The sequence below is a fragment of the Leptonychotes weddellii genome, chromosome 1 (genome assembly GCF_054177405.1).
Source record: "Leptonychotes weddellii isolate Sample4059 chromosome 1, ASM5417740v2, whole genome shotgun sequence".
NCBI lineage: Eukaryota > Metazoa > Chordata > Mammalia > Carnivora > Phocidae > Leptonychotes > Leptonychotes weddellii.
The window spans coordinates 119,206,381-119,224,177 of record NC_138369.1 but is presented as its reverse complement, the minus strand read 5'-3'; the positions used below and the strand labels follow the sequence as shown (position 1 = coordinate 119,224,177).

The 17,797-nt window shown below is 37.1% G+C and overlaps 1 protein-coding gene across 6 annotated transcripts in view; it reads right to left on the bottom strand.

Annotated features, from left to right (window-relative positions):
* Positions 1-17,797, bottom strand: part of VPS8 (VPS8 subunit of CORVET complex) — a 244,539-nt gene that overhangs the window by 149,804 nt on the left and 76,938 nt on the right. For all 6 annotated transcript variants that reach the window (XM_081830850.1, XM_081830876.1, XM_081830874.1 and 3 more), the window contains 2 exons: positions 12,120-12,166; positions 3,000-3,222 (listed from right to left, as the gene is read on the bottom strand). In XM_081830850.1, the coding sequence (XP_081686976.1) occupies positions 3,000-3,222; positions 12,120-12,166 (270 nt within the window). The remainder of the gene's footprint in view (positions 1-2,999; positions 3,223-12,119; positions 12,167-17,797) is intronic.

The window sequence follows — 17,797 nt, the reverse complement described above, 5'->3', positions numbered from 1 at the left end:
TGTGAGCTAAAACTAGGGGAGATACTCAATTACACATTTAATTCATTTACAAATGTGATTTGTTACAGAGGAACCTGATTTGGTGTATAGAGTATTCAGGTCACCCCTGAGGAAGCAATATTTAAGCGAGGGCCTGAAGAATGCATGCATATGAGCCAAAAGCAGAGATGGAATTTAAGGACTATGCAGGCTGAAGCAATAAAGATGAAGTCTCAAGGCAGCAAGAAGCTTGAAGTGTTTAAAGATGGAGAGAAATTAATTTCAGAAAATATTTAGAAGAGGAACAGCGATGACTTACAGTGTACTCTATATTCTGTTCCTATGAGGGATATGTTATACAGAGTGACAAGGGAAGAGGACTGAAGTAGAAGAGGAGAGGGTGGTAAAGGAGAGTAAGGAGCAGCCAGAGAATTAAGAGGAAAAACAGAAGTGAAGTGTCATGGAAGAGTCTTCGTAGACTAAGGCATGTTCTGGGCCCTTTTCTCTTCTCTCACTGCCCTCTCTCAGCCAGTGCTGTGATCATACATCTCTGTACTGATGAGTAACACATTTACCTCCCCTCTGACTCATATATCCAACCACTTACTTGATCTCTTCACCTGAATGTCTATCTCAAAATAAAATGGCAAAACAGAACTCCTCATTTTGTCTCTCAAACTTAGACCTACCCAGTCTTCCAATCTTCTTAGAGGAATCACTATCCACCTTTATCTCAAGCCAAAAAACTAAGTGTCATCCTTAAACTCTTTCTTTCCCACACTTCTACACCCTTGCATCCAATTCATCAGCACATCAACCCTACTGCCAAAACATATCCAAAATCAAGTCATCTCTCTCCATCTCACTGTGACCATCTCTGGTCAGGACCGTCTCCTGGACCAGTACCTAATCTCCTTACTTCTTCTGTACTTGGCTCCCACCTTCATTCTGTTATCCCTAAAGTAAACCAGAGTCATCTTGCTTAAAACCTTTTAATGATTTCCCAGAGCACTAAGAATAAAATGGAAAAATCTATACCTTGCCTTGAAAGGTCTACCTCTCTTTTTCAACCAAGCTCCCAGCCTGTTTGCCTTTTATCTGTAACATTAACATTCGACGCCTTTTTTTTTTTTTTTTGCATTAGCTGTTGCTTTTACCTGGAACAATCTTCTCCAAGATCTCTGCATTACTGATTCTTCTTGTCATTCGGATTTCAGACTCAATGTTACCTCCTCAGGAAGATTTTCTACAGTTAAGCAATCTAAGATAGCCTTACATCCTCTTTCTACAGTACTACCTATTTGACTTTTAACATAACACTTATTTTTTTATACTTCTGGTTTATCTATTTACTATCAAACTTTTTGGCTAAAATGTAAGCCTCTGGGGGCGCCTGGGTGGCTCAGTCGTTAAGCGTCTGCCTTCGGCTCAGGTCATGATCTCAGGGTCCTGGGATGGAGCCCCGCATCGGGCTCCCTGCTCAGCAGGGAGCCTGCTTCTCCCTCTCCCACTCCCCCTGCTTGTGTTCCCTCTCTCACTGTGTGTCTCTCTGTCAAATAAATAAATAAAATCTTTTAAAAAAATAATAAAATGTAAGCCTCTGAGAGGATAAGTGTTGTCCACTAGGGTCACTGAAGCATCCTGGGAACCTGACAATCAATGCTTCTTGAATTAACAAACAAATGCTACTGAAAGAGTAAGAATATGACTTGGTACAGTGGACAGGGAGGGCACTGCTGACTTCATTGAAAGCAAGGCTGAATAGTTATTAGGATGTGGGGAAAATGGAAGTACAACCTAGACAATGCTTTCAAGACATCTGGCTGTGACTGGGAAGAGCGACTTGGGGCAGTAACCCACAGGGAAGAAGTCTTCCTATGGAGAGAAGGGAAACTGAAAAGAAGATTTTTAAAATTGTTTTAACATAAAAAAAGAGTAGAACATATTTATATAGTGTTGGGGAAAAGCTAAAAATATTGGGAAGACAAGAAATGAGAAATTTCTCTTATACTGGTGATACATAAATAAAACTAGATTGATAACATGCTCTCAAATCACTGGAACTATTACCTGACATGAAGACTATGCTAAATTACCCATACAACAGAAAGGCATACATTAAAGAGGATCTGGCTTTACTTTGCAAACTCGCAGCCATTCATAAAGAGCTTCCAGGAAGAAAACAGTAACCATTTCTCCAAGTCCTTCACTTTATGTGATTTTGCACATTAAAAAAACCAAAAACCAAAAAACTACTCTTGGTTTTTCTAAAATCTTTTAAGTCATCCATATTTTAACTCAACAGGGCTTACTTATTAGCATCTTTGCACCTCTGTGCCTTTGTAGGAGTGGCATGCCCATTACTAGGACTTACACGGAACTCAGTAAGAGTGAAACGTCTAAGGCCAAAGTATATACTGCTCCTCAATTAAGACTGAAACTTATTGCAGAGACCTCAGATGTACTGGAGGTATGTTTAAAAACAACGGGCTGGCTGATCGAGCTAAGACATCCTGTAATTTCCTTCTTATAGTATGTTGTGCATTTCAAAACTCACTGCATAGAAGTTATCAACTCTGGACACACAAAGTAGCTTTCTGAAAAATGGCTTCATACTCTTAGAAGTGAAAATACTCTATTATTCATGCAAAAGTACTCGTAGTTGAAATTCACTTGCAGGATGAAAATTGGTACTACTGAATAAACAAATGGATGAAGAAGGATCAGTCAATAAGCATCTATTGAGCAACTACCAAATGTAAACTTTATGCTAAGTGCTGTGGGGGATGTCAAAGAAATAGAAGACTCTTGGCTTGTAGGAGTTCATAATCCAGCTTTCATTAAAGAACAGTCCTAAGAAATATATTGACAAATACAAGTTTAAGAAACATCTTCCCAAAAGTGCTCAGTAAATAAATGGGGTTGATGGAAGGCACAATGGGGCCAAATCAGTCAGATAAGTATAAGCAATAAAGGAATGATGTTTATTCTGTATATTAGTAAATTTTCTATAAACTCACCTGCTGAATATCTAGGCTGGTAATATCCATATGTACAATGAGGGCTTCCACATTTTCCATTAACTTTTTATCTTGGAAGTGAACAATCAAGTCTTTCATTACCTGGGGGGTCATTCCCACCAATTTATCACTTAAAATATATGGTTCAAGGCACTCCAAAAACACTCCTTTGGCCACTGAATTCTCACTTAGTTTGTCATACATCTGGCTAAATAAAAGATCCCTGTAAGAGAAAAGGAAAAAACACACTTTAGGAATATTCTGAGTATTCACTAAATTCAGTCTGCTCTTTCTCCTCTTTTTCCTATTTCAACTGACAAGTTTAACAAAAACAGTAACAATACTTGCATAGAGCTTTATACTGTGAAAAACATTTTACATGTAGTATCTTAATGAATTCCCCCAATATTTTTACAACCAAGAAAAGCTGAATAAATTATTTGCAGAAAGTCACATAGCCAACAAGTGATAGAATCAGAATTTGAACTCAGCCTTCTGACCTAAATCCTATGTTGAATCTCTTACGGCACACTGTTTCTTAAAGACAATGGTGATATGTCAGTGGGTAGTACAATGAACATGATGAAGTAGAAAAATATGAAAAAGGACTATTCCTAGGGACATCTAGCTGTCTCAGTCAGTAGAGCATGTGACTCTTGATCTTGGGGTCATGAGTTTGAGTCCCACATTCAGTGCAGAGACTACTTTAAAAAAAAAAAAAAAAGACTATTCCTATTTATCCTTTCCTCTTTCCTGATATCTAAATATTCCCAACTGATCTCCAGATGCTCTAATAAATATTCTCCCAAAATGATGAGAACATGTCTTTGAATTTTGTTTTATTTTTACTTTAAAGTAGGGATACCAATAGGAGTTGCTGAGTTTTATTCTTCTTACTTCTTTATTTATAGGCTCTGACTGGTTAAGAAAGAACATATAGTTTTGCCATTAATCTTACCAGCATTACATGGTAAGATTATTAGAGCATCAAGATGTTTCTTTATCTAGTTCTTATCCCTTGCTTCCCAAAGGGTTTAGGTGGTGATTATTGACGAAGAGGGAGAAAATGTTCACTCTTTAAAAATATATGTATCTGGAATCTTATTGCAGAAACAAATTTTTTTAAATTAATCTAAATGTACCACACTCAATAATTGTTTTATTTATTTCATATTTCTTCTGCAAATAGTCCATATATAATTTTATACTCAGAGATATAATTCCAAATTCCACTTTCCGCAACATTATATAAGCATCATTCTAAGATACCACCTACTCTTTAAATTTACCATTTTGTTTAACTCACAACATTTCACCATACTGAAACAATAGAATTTACTTAAGTATTCCTGTAGTGTTGGATATATCACTTACTTCCAGTATTCTACTATCATGAGTGATGTCACAATGAATATCTACATATAGTCTTTCCCATTTGGGGGACTTAGTTCCTTAGTCATTCTACTTTAAGAAATTTATCTTAAGGGGCGCCTGGGTGGCTCAGATGGTTAAGTGTCTGCCTTCGGCTCAGGTCATGATCTCAGGGTCCTGGGAAAGAGCCCCGCATCGGGCTCCCTGCTCAGCGGGAGGCCTGCTTCTCTCTCTCTCCCTCTACTACTCCTCCCTGCTTGTACTCTCTCACTCTCTCTGTCGAATAAATAAATAAAATCTTAAAAAAAAAAAGAAATTTATCTTAAGTCAAAAGATATGAAAAATTTTGTGGCATTTGAAATGTATTACTAAATCATCTTCAAAAAGTATCACAGCACCAATTTACATTGCCACCAGCAATGTAGAATTGTACAGTTTCACCAGACAATTATGTTTGGTTTTTCTACCAGATAATTTAATAAGTGTAAACGAGGGGCGCCTGGGTAGCTCAGGTTAAGTGTCTGACTTTGACTCAGGACATGATCTCAGGATCCTGGGATCAGGCTCCCTGCTCAGTGGGGAGCCTGCTTCTCCCTCTCCCTCTGCAGCTCCCCCTGCTTGTGCTCTCTCTCTCTCTGTCAAATACATAAATTTTTTTTAAGTATAAATTAAATAATATCACTGTTTTTAATTCTCTGATGACTGGCAAAATTAAATGTTTTCCATGTTCCCATTCATACATTGTACTACCTTGTTATCATTCACCCGATTCATTCATTCCCTTTTGTTGTTTAATAAGAAAAACTGTGCTCGGGCACCTGGGTGGCTGAGTCAGTTGAGCATCCGACTCTTGGATTGTGCTCAGGTCATGGTCTCATGGGTCCTGAGATTTGAGTCCCTGTTGGGGCTCTGCACTCAGCAGAGAGTCTGCTTGAAGATTCTCTCCCTCTGCTCCTCCCTCGGCTCGCAAGTGTGCGATCTTTCTCTCAAATAAATAAATAAATCATTTAAAAAAAATAACTGTGCTAATTCTATTTATCTGTTAAGACTATTTTTTACTGAATGTGTTATCTCTTCCTATGTGTATCATGTCACTTGTGAAAAGTGGTAGCTGGTTCATCTGCAGGTTTGGTCTTTCGTGACAAGTTCCATAAAAAGGTCAAGAAAGATTCTGGAAGGAGCAGGATGGGGTCCTTGCCTCAGCTGAAGTCCTGGAATGGGACAGATGCTAAGAGAACTGGCTACAAATGCATCAGAACCACATGCCACTTTTCAATACACAGTATATGCAATATCCTGGGAGGGAAATCCATATCCATTTATTTTTTTCCTCATATCCACAAATGTAATTTTTACATCAGTTTTCCCCTCTGCTTCATATTTTTCATGTTAGTTTCATTTTAATCAATAGTCTATCACATTTTTGTGACTACCAATTACTAACCAAGTAAAAGAAACTGAGATTAATGAAACTTTACTGCAACAAAGATAAAGAGTAACAAAGTAACTCTAATGAATATAAAGAAAATGCCATATTTGCTAGCCCTTCCACTCTGTAATGTGTTGTTAAAAACAACATGCTAGGGAAGATAATTATATATTTTAGTTCGACACCAAAAGCCCTAGGCAGGAAAATTAAAGAGTGAAAAATTCAGTAAACAGCATAAAAGGTGACAAACCAGGCAGTCCTGTAACAAACAGCAGCATGTAATGCTGGTAAGATTAATGGCAAAACTATATGTTTCTTTCTTAACCAGTCAGAGCCTATAAATAAAGAAGTAAGAAAAATAAAACTCAGCAACTCCTATTGGTATCCCTACTTTAAAGTAAAAATAAAATAAAACTCAAAGACATGTTCTCATCATTTTGGGAGAATATTTATTAGAGCATCAAGCAAGAAGGAAGAAAGAAAAGTACATACCAAAAAAAAGTGTTTAGCTCTTGTGTTTCTTTCTATATTTCGGAATTATACTCGAGGGTGCTGACTTTGTTTCCTGAAGTCCTAACTTTAAAACTGCTGTTTATCGCTTCAAACTTGGCCACCCCGTAGCCAGTACAATACAAAGTCCACTCTGAGTAACAGAGAGCCAAAGAGGTCTTCTTTCTACATAACATCACTTTACATTAATATGAGTATATTAAAGACATTATTTGGGGTTTACCATTCATAATTTCAAACTGATAGAGAAAATGGCCAAATTCACTTTGTGCATTATCAATTTTGCAATTTTAAGCATGTGAAGAACTCAGCTTTGATTATCAGTACAAAGCCAGACTGTCAGAAGGGGAGCAAGAGCCTCAGTCCTTAATACTTGCCAGTCTTGGGGCGCCTGGGTGGCACAGTCCTTAAGTAAGTGTCTGCCTTCGGCTCAGGTCATGATCCCAGAGTCCTGGGATCAAGTCCTGCATTGGGCTCCCTGCTCCGCAGGAAGCCTACTTCTCCCTCCCCCACCCCCCCTGCCTGTGTTCCCTCTCTCGCTGAGTCTCTCTCTGTCAAATAAATAAATAAAATCTTAAAAAAAAAAAAAAAAAAAACTTGCCAGTCTTTACTACGGATATAACTGGAGCCAAATAAATAAATCCCCTGTAAATGTACGCAGGACTCAATAAATTCAAAGTTGATTTGGGCTGCTCTGCTTATTTACAAAAGTAATGGCAAAGTTCAAATGAACTATAAGAAATGATGTTCAAACTGCTCTATTTTCTGATATAAGTATCACAGTTTGTGAAGATTTCCTTTAAAAAAGGCACGGCTTAATTCTGCTAAAGGTTGTATAACTCTATGAATATACTAAAAACTACTGAACTGTACACTTTAAAAAGGGTGAATTTTATGGTATCTGAAATTATATTTCAATACAGCTGTTATAAAATAAAGGCATGGCATCTTTTTCACCTAGCTTTGATGTTTAAAATATTAACATGCAGTTATCAAGAAAACAGTATCTAAAACATCCAATTTCTCAACCATGCTTGATAATTACGATCTTTGTTTCTCAAACGATAATATTGACGTTGAACAAGAATGAATAAAAAACCCTGGCTATCAAAAGACCACTTAGATTCACTTTAGATCTAACAAATATTTCTGGTTCAGATTTATATGTAATTCAAGTCATCTGAATGATGGCTTCTTTTCTGGATATCTGCTTACAGTGATACAAGCTCAAAGTGGTCAAGATCATCTACACACAGCACCCATTTTGTCTTATAATGGCTTTATTGAGATATAATTCATATACAAAAACACAGAACCTATTTTTTTTTTAAAGATTTTATTTATTTATTTGAGAGAGCGAGAATGAGAGAGAGAGTACATGAGAGGGGGGAGGGTCAGAGGGAGAAGCAGGTTCCCTGCTGAGCAGGGAGCCCGATGCGGGACTCGATCCAGGGACTCCAGGATCATGACCTGAGCCGAAGGCAGACGCTTAACCAACTGAGCCACCCAGGCGCCCAGAATCTATTTTTAAACACTGTTCAAAATTATGATTATAGTTCAAATAAACGCTAGACCTATTTTCAAAATAAACGGAAATTATGCCTATCGTTTTAAAGGCAAAATGACAAATCATTAAATGTCCTACATAAAGCTGAAGATGTACCTTTTGTCTAATACTAAAAAGAAAATATACACTACCAAATTGAAAGCAAACTGTGAAAGAAATCAAATTATGAAAATAAAAGTACAAGTCTTCAAAAACAGAATTTCCTGTCACTTCTGATTTTAAACAATTCACAAAAAGACTATAAGGCCAATTTTAACCAAAAAAGATGCCTATAACATACAGGTCAGTATGCCCTAAAGAGAAAAAAAAAAAATGTGGTTCCTGCCACAGTAAAAAGATTTTACACTAGGGGCGCCTGGGTGGCTCAGTCGTTAAGCGTCTGCCTTCGGCTCAGGTCATGATCCCTGGGTCCTGGGATCGAGCCCCACGTCGGGCTCTCTGCTCAGCGGGGAGCCTGCTTCTCCCTCTCCCACTCCCCCTGCTTGTGTTCCCTCTCTCGCTGTGTTTCTCTCTGTCAAATAAATAAAATCTTTAAAAAAAAAAAAAAAGATTTTACACTATAAAAGAATTCTTAAGTACAAATGGGAATACATATATACACTAGTTCAATTACTGTTACTGCTGGATATGGGATTCCATGAATTGTTACTGAAGTAACAGTGATCATAGTGCACCAGTTGTGGTACTCAGTTAAAATCAGTTCAGAATATGTATTTGGTTTATAATTGGACTTACATAAGAAACTGTGTGTGAAAGAGGTGACTATAAAAACAATGTACTCTATCAGAAGAGGCATTAGGGGGCCAGGATTGAGTGTCTAAGTGATGACCCTAGAAGTGGAGGAAATTACCTGAAATTAGCTGAGAACTAGATTATGTTTTGTAAAATTTTGTGTTACGCACAATCTAAGCTTTCTTTTTTTAAAGATTATTTATTTATTTGAGAGAGAAAGAGAGAACGAGCAAGCATGACAGGGAGGGGCAAAGGGAGAGGGAGAAGCAGATTCCCTGCTGTCTGAGCAGGCAGCCTGATGGGGGGCTCGATCCCAGGACCCTGAGATCATGACCTGAGCTGAAGGCAGACGCTTAACCGACTGAGCCACCCAGGTGCCCCCAATCTAAGCATTCTTTAAAGCAATCTTAATGGCTCAGATATTTCAAAAATTTGGGAATGTGGAAGAGAAGACCCTCCACATTAATGGAACCAAATGTCAAAGAAGATGGCATAAAGAGAGGGTCCAGCTCAGGAAGAAAGATATCATACTGGATTGAAGCTACATACATCTTAAGCCTCCACTTCAATTTATCCTAGGGAATTGAGCACTTTTAACCTGTCTATGGCAACTCTAAGAAAAATGATAAAAACTCTACCACTTGAGAGTGAGTACACTGAGCTATTTAAAGTATATATAGAGTTTTCATATCTAATCTATCTTTAATCATTGCATGTCTGGAATGGAAGGAGACTGAAAGATGACCTAGACACAAAGAATTGAGGTTGATCAACTGGCCTATTTGACCCCATATATGGGATCTTTCTGATGAAAAAGAAAAGCCAGGATGGTGAGAACTAAGCAAGCATAAAAGTACACAGTCTAGAACACAAAAGGTAACATTTGACCCAATAACTAGTATCGCATTTCTTACATTGCTGGGAATGCTGCCCTGTCCCTGCTGCCCTTACTAAAATCTTGAGAACAGAAAAAGTGGGGGAAAGATAGTTAAGAACACATATGCTGGACTACTCCCAAGCAGAAGCAGGTTCTAGTACAATCCGGTCCTCAGCCTTTGAAGTTTTTGTTTTTGTTTTTTTTTAATTCATTTGAGAGAGAGAGTATGAACAGGGTGGAGGGGGAGAGGGAGAGGCAGGCTCCCCGCTGAGCAGGGAGCCCAACTCAGGGCTTGATCCCAGGCCCCTGAGATCATGACCTGAGCCAAAGGCAGACGCTTAACCGACTGAACCACCCAGGCGCCCTGGTCTTCAGCCTTTGAAAATGGAATCCAGAGAGAAGGAAGTCATACTATTTACACTACGGTCCCAGGAAAATATCCCTGGCCCTGGATCTAGGCATGTATGAGTGTATCTAGTATATCTAGTATGTATGAGTGGGAGGAAGGAGAGAGAGAGGGAAGAGCTGGGAAAAGGACCCTTGAGATCTTCCTTCCCTTTGGAGGTTAGGTATATATTATAACTGCTGGTATTTTTCTCTGAGATCTCCAACAACAAATGCTGTATTTGTTTCTGACACAGCCCAGGAGAGAACATGCTAAGGAGTCAGGGAAATTTAACGGAAAGAAAGAAGTTGGTAAAAGCAAAAAAATAATAAATAGATCCTAATTTGGTAAAAATCTAGACCAGATCTTATCTTCCAGGTTATAGGCTATGATTTAATGAAGTAATTATTGCATTCTCAGCCAGTCCATAGATTACATAAAATTGGAAATATTTCTTTTTCAAATCATATAAAAAAGAAAAGCTTCTCTTTCAGAAAATTTTGGAAATGAGTATTTCTGAAAGAATGAACCTATTTTTTCATTTTCCCTATATAATCCTTCATCTTACAACTAGTAGGACCATTTTAACTTTACATCACTGTGAGAGTAGTATTCACATATTCAAGGTAAGTCACCCTGCAAACCAAGAGGCAGAATTATTTCATTAATTCATCCATCAGGTACTGGATAACTACTTTGTGCCAGGTACCATTCTAGGTGGAAATAATCCATTTTACAAAGATATGCCTTCTTACTCTAAACAAAATTCAGTCTTAGGTACTTTATTTTATCTCATAATTATGTCAACTTGAAGATTTGGGTTGATTCCAGTACTTATTAGTATTAGGAACATCTCTACATTTCAAATTCCTCATCTGAAAATGAGAAAAACATTACCTTACACTGCAATTATGAGGATTAAATATGTAAAACTGATCCATAAACTATTGAGCTGCTTTAAAAAAATAAAGATAAATAAAAGTAAGGGAGTATGAAAAGTGGGGTAAAGAGAAAACCAAGTTATGAAAAGCTATCATGGCTCTTAGCTTTCTAGGAAAGTTAATTAGCAATACAATTCACTGCCCATTAGCTAAAAGTGAACTAGCTGTTCAGGAGACGCAAAAGTATTTCTGGCAGTAGACCTGAGGGAAATTTTTCCCTTAGGCCCTCATAGAGGAGAAAATGAGTAACATAAAGCAATGTTTTCACCGATATCCCAACCATGAACACAACATACTCCAATGGATAGTAACATATAACACTGTATAGCTGAAACATTGGAATGGACTTAACAGAAACTATAGCTCTTCATGACTTAATGGTCTGACATAGCAAATAACTGCCCTCTTGATAACATTCATATACATTCATACTTTCAAAGTATGATCCAATGTTTTATGATTCAGGCTACCTGAACATAAATTCATGAGTCAGGTCAGTGCTGTACAGGGTTTTAGGAGTATCTGCACTGGATCCTCACAGTTGTCTACCACTCAGAAACAAACTAGTTTAAGGTTAAAAGCAAGAACTCAGGAGCCAGACTGCCTGAATTGGAATCCCATCTTTGCTCCTCAAAAGAAGTGTGAGTTAGCTTTGGCCAAGTTCTTTAATGGCTTTCTGCCTCTGGAACCGCCTATGTAAAATGAAGAGGATAATAATACCTACCTCACTGTTATAAAAATTAGATAAATTAATGTAAAGGGCCTACAACAATACCTGGCAAGAGAGGAGCTATTATTTTAAGTGTGAAAAAACTGTGAACTAGCAAAGGTTGGTTAATTTATACAGTTACTATTTAAACCAACAAAGCCAAATCAAAGTGTATTTACACTGCTATCTTTTCAACAAAAGGCTCTAAAAACCAACACCAGAAGCACTCTGAATTTTGCCCTTTTTTGGGTGGTGTATAAAACTGTTTTAGTGATAGTTCATAAAAGAGGATATATTTACAGAAAATGAATCATACACTTTTACTTTTAAGATCTTTTAGTAGGATTGCTCTTTTGTTAGCTATGTTTGCCTCCACTATCCGGCCACACAAACATATAGCTGATAAACCCACAGCATCTATTTTGGAAAAGTTAGTTTTACTAGGTAAATGGACCGGAAATTGTTAATCAAATTTCTGTAAATTAAACTTTCTTAAAAAAAAATCCCAAATTGACAGACTTCATAACAGTAAATTATAATATAAACAAGAGGCAATCTGGGTTCAAAATAATTGAACCTGACAGGCACTGTATACTTACTTTCGCTCCAACAGCAGGCAGTAATCAACGATGACAGGCACCATGTCCTGAAGAAAAACCATAAAGAAACTATCAGCACCACACCTCTGTCCCATGGACCCCTGGTTCGACATAATCAAAGTGGTCTGCTTAAGACACTGGTAAATTGTTGGGAGAATATAACTTTATACCATGCTTTTGGTAAGTAATTTGGCACTATGTGTCAAAAATCTTTTTTCTTTTTTTTAAAGATTTTATTTATTTATTTGAGAGAGAGAGAATGAGAGACAGAGACCACGAGAGGGAAGAGGGCAGAGGGAGAAGCAGACCCCCTGCTGAGCAGGGAGCCCGATGCGGGACTCGATCCCGGGACTCCAGGATCATGACCTGAGCCGAAGGCAGTCGCTTAACCAACTGAGCCACCCAGGCGCCCTATGTGTCAAAAATCTTAAAAATGTGAAAAGACTTTTACCCAGTAATTCTATCTGGAAATTTATCCTAAATACATTTAAGAAAAAAAAAAAGTTTAATGCATTTTTAGGTATTCACTGCAGATCTATAACAGAAGTAGCAGGAGAAGAGGGAGGAGAGGAAGAAATCGGAATTAAATATACAACATGGGAAAGTCGTTAAGTAAATTTGCTGTTTAAATAAAATACTATGTAATATTACTAATTTACAAAGAGTTTACAACAACATAACAAACTTTAGGTGAAAACTATGTATTTATCTCACAACCTTAATAAAGAAAATTTGCAAAGAAAAAGAAAAAAATATGAAGAAAATATATCAGATTGATAATAGAATACAGCTGGTCCTGTTGGTGGCTCAGGTGATTAAGGCTGTCCATATTTTGTCACAATCCTCCAAACCAGCTATTTTAAGGTTGATTTAACTTCTCGGTTTCATAACATTTTGATTGCTTTAAATTCATCTTGTATAGACTTGTATCAAGTGAATGACAACCCATAATTTTGGCCTTTTTCAAGAGAAACAGTTTGAGGGAGAAACAGAAGCTTATTATTCCTGGAAATTGTCAAGTAACCAAGCATTAGATTTCAGTAGTACTCTTTCATTTTCTGCTGGCTGCAGGGAAATGGCTTCCTTTAAAAAAAAAAAAAAAAAATCCTAGAGGGTCTAAGTTCTAGGTAGAAAAAATCCCACCAGGGGAGAAGGCACTATGTGAAGAACAGAATACTACATGCTAACACTTGTTTGGCAAAACAAATAAAACTGAGGAACCCTTACTATTTGAGAGAGGTATCAGAAGGACCTACAACCCTGAAAAGATTCCATTTGCTTCCTTTAGTCATCAATATTCCTTACAACAGGATTTAAAATCTTATTTAGATTCTTCAAAAACAGGAACTAAAATAATTGAAAAGTGTTAGATCATGTGAAAAATGTGAAAAGTGTTAGAGCTACAGCAAGTGTCAACCCTGTATGAGAATACAGTGGGCCAGATAATCTGGAGGGAAAAAAATCTCCCTAGAAATGCTGGGGGAAAATTTAATAAACATTCCTTACAATACACAGCTGAGCTCCTAAGAAAGTAAGGGCAATACGAGTCTAAAAATGAAAAGGGAACTGAAAACCAAAGCAATAAGCCCTAAGCTGTTACTGAGACTGTCTTATACATTTGTTGGTCACATTAAGAGCTGGGTTTTAATGCCAGAAAGAAGCTGAGACCTTAGACCCTTGCAACATAAGAGACTGAAGAAAAGATCTTCCTAAAACCAGGATTTTTTTTTTTTTTTTTAAGATTTTATTTATTTATTTGACAGAGAGAGACACAGCGAGAGAGGGAACACAAGCAGGGGGAGTGGGAGAGGGAGAAGCAGGCTTCCCGCGGAGCCGGGAGCCCGATGCAGGGCTCGATCCCGATGCGGGGCTCAATCCCAGGACCCTGGGACCATGACCTGAGCTGAAGGCAGACGCTTAACCGACCGAGCCACCCAGGAGCCCCCTAAAACCAGGATTCTTGAAAAGCTACATCCTTAGTGAAAAGAAAAGAGGGAGGGAAATCTGCCTATAAGCACAGGAAGATGACAAGAAAGATCGTCTGTCTCAGCCTGGACTCAGTGGGGGTAAATTTGTACTCTGTAAGAATCTATAACCAATATCCTGCTTGTAGGTGGATTTGAAATTTGAATTTACACTATCTCCTTAGGATAGGAAAAATCAAGCCAAGAAATTAACCTAAAAGATGATTCTGAAAAAGGATACTCTGGGGCACTTGAAAAAAGCAAATTCAAAATTTCTCTGGAGACAGTACTTAACACAGGCAAAATAAGTTCGACTGATGTTCAAAACAAAAAATTTTAAAGCACCACATGAAATAATTCACCATGAGTAAACAGCAACAGAAACTATAAATAGCAGAGGTAGACTCCTAACACTTTAAGTATTATGAGAAACTATTAAATATATTTAAAATTATTAAATGCAAAAATTAAAGAAGTGCTTGGCCTAGTACTAAGTACTAAGGATACACTTACTAGAGAGATTAATGGAGAGTGAAATCATCAGATTCATACACTGAGCACAGATGACTCAAGTGATTTTATGATGGGAAGATCTGGAAAACCAAGACTGAAGGTAGAAGGCTATTACACAGCAGTCAAAGTGAAATGGGGACTAAACTAGGGTTGTGATGGTAGACCTAAAAAACAGCAGACAGAATTAGGAGATATTTATAAAGTAAAACTAGAGCTTGGTGACAGATTGGTTGTGGGCTGGACGGTATAGGAAGGAGTCTATGATAACCCCTAAGTTTCTAGCTTAAGTGATGGTTGAGTGAAGTGAAGATGTCACAAATGAGATAAGAAATGTAGGTAGAAGTGTTAGAAGAAAGAAGCTAAGTGCAGTTTGGACTATGGCAGATTTTAGGAACATCTTTACTTTGATGTTGAATAATCAGAAATTCAGTAATCTAAAACATCAGGGTTAGAATTATAGATTTCTAGGGGTGCCTGGCTGGCTCTGTCGGCAGAGCGTGCAACTCTTGATCTTAGGGTTGTGAGTTCGAGCCCCATGCTGAGGGTAGAGATTACTTAAAAAAAAAAAAAAAAGAATTATAGATTTCTAAGTCATAAGAGGAAACAATGTATATGAATAAACCTGTCCCAGGATAATAGATAGAGCTAGAAACCAGTGGACAAAGAACTAAATTCTAAGACTAATAGTTATGATATGGTCAAAGGATAGAAACAAAATCCAACTCAAGAACAACCATAAAGATATGAAAATCAGAAGGGCACACAGTCACAGATAGCTAAAGGATACAGAACTTCAAAAAGGAAAGGTGACTGATCATCACTGTTTAATACAGCACTGAGGATGGATAAGATCTGAAAAGTGTTTATTGCATTTAGAAATTTGGATATCATTGGTATCTTTAATAAGAGGATGTTTTATCTTCCTAATTAAACAGTAAGTACAGTGATGGGTGACATCTAGCCTGCAGACAAATGAGTAGTGAAGGAAGTATTTGGTGGTGTGTAAGAAGAAGGGAGGGAGAGAAACAGGAGGGGGAAGGAAAGAGGACAAGGGAGGAAGGGGGAGGAAATGAAAGAGAAAACGTCAATGTATGTATAACTGGAATCCCTGAATAAGAAAACTCCAGCAGTGCAATAGAACAAACAGTTCAAGATACAATTCAAGAAAACTTTCCTGAAAGTTAAAAAAAAAAAAAAAGAGAGAGAGAGAGTGCGTGCACGAGAAAGACTTAAATTTAGATACTGAAAGAACACATCATATGCTAGGGAAAAAATGGCGTAGAATGGTTACACCGAGACCCAGTGCAGTCAAGTTCTGGATTCCAACAAGTAAAGAAACAGCCAGAAGAAATCATCAGTTAATTATGGGGGGGGGGGGGGGGAGGCAGGGAACATCTGCCTAGCCTAGGATTTCCCCCACAGTGATATTCAATGCCGGAATGTCATAGAGCAGTATCTTCAAGATCCTTAAGAAAAGCCAAATGTTTTTCAAAACAAAAACTAGAGTCCAACAATATGAAAATGTAACAACTCAAAAGAATATTGTTTTCCTGAACCTTTCTTCATGAAACAGCTTCAGCAACCAAGAAATGGCCAGGGAGACCACAGCAAAAACTCTGGTGATAAGCAAGAACTACATTTAACAGCAAAAGTAAAACAAACTGATATCCTCTGACGATGAGTAAAAGATTTATATTAAGACAGACAGGGAGGAGAAAGTAAAGAAGGTGGGAGGTAGAAAAGATTCATTGGCTTCATCTGTAAGGTAGTAGTCAAAAGATAACCTTTAAATCTCAATTAAAATTGGAATTAAAAGCCTGTTTTAACAGTATAAAAGCAAATACTGAGATAATGGTTAAAATGTGGTAATGAAGGAGGAGTTGAGGTGAAAGGAAAAAGAAAATATAATGCTAATTTTATCACTGCAAGGAACAGTGCCCAAAGAAATAGAGGATCAAGGGAACTATACCTTTAGCTATAACCCTAAAGGTAATCATTGGAATTAAATACACATTCCCAAATATCAGAAGTACATGCACAAATAAAAACAGAGTAAGTGGTGAAAGGCTTCCTTAAAAAAATAAAAACAAAATACATTTGGCTTACCTCACTTAAGATTTTCAGAATAAAATCTGAAAAAAGCAAAAAATCTAAAATCTCAAAAAAGCAAACCCCCAGTTCTATGTAGTAAACAAATACAAATACAAAGTGATCCAGAAAGACTGAAAATAAAAGGATAGGAAAAAGTATACCATGCAAAGAAAAATCAAAGGTGTGATATTTCTATCAGATAAACTAAAATTCAGGCTAAAGGGGCAATTACATGAATAAATAAATCATAATGAAGATAAACTTATTTCTATAAGCTAAATTACTCTATAGTACATACTAAATTATACAATGCTAACATTCATAAAGCACAAGATGGAAGGAAAAATAGAGAAAAGAGCACAATCCAAAAGGCACTTTACTTCTCACCATCCATGAGAAATCAGGTGGAAAACAATGAGTAAGGATTTAAAAGGTCTATAAAAAATCTGATTGATAATGAACTATTCTCTGTGAAAACACACAAAGCACTGTATTTCAAATGCTCATTGAATACTAATGAAAACTGACCATATCCTGTGCCACAGAGAAAATCCAAATAAACTTCAAAAGGTAGCATTAGTACACACACTACCTGATCATGATACAATAAAACCAGAAAGTAATCACCTATCAGAAAATAAGGTGCTTTATCCACTTAAAAATAAACTTTCTCGGGCGCCTGGGTGGCTCAGTTGGTTAAGCAACTGCCTTCGGCTCAGGTCATGATCCTGGAGTCCCGGGATCGAGTCCCGCATCGGGCTCCCTGCTCAGCAGGGAGTCTGCTTCTCCCTCTGACCCTCCCTCCTCTCATGCTCTCTCTCTCTCATTCTCTCTCAAATAAATAAAATCTTTAAAAAAAATAAAAATAAAAATAAACTTTCTCTAAAACTCTTCGAAAGAATACCAAGTTGAAGATTATATATAAAATAATGAAAGTGATACATATTGAACTGATAGCCTTAAATAAATCTGTAAATTGATATTTTTAGAACACTCCATCCAACAGCATCAAAATATACATTTTTTCTCAAGTACACAGAACATTTACTAAGATAGATGATGTATTTTAGGCCATAAAACAAGTTTCAAATTTAAAAAGATTCAAGTCAT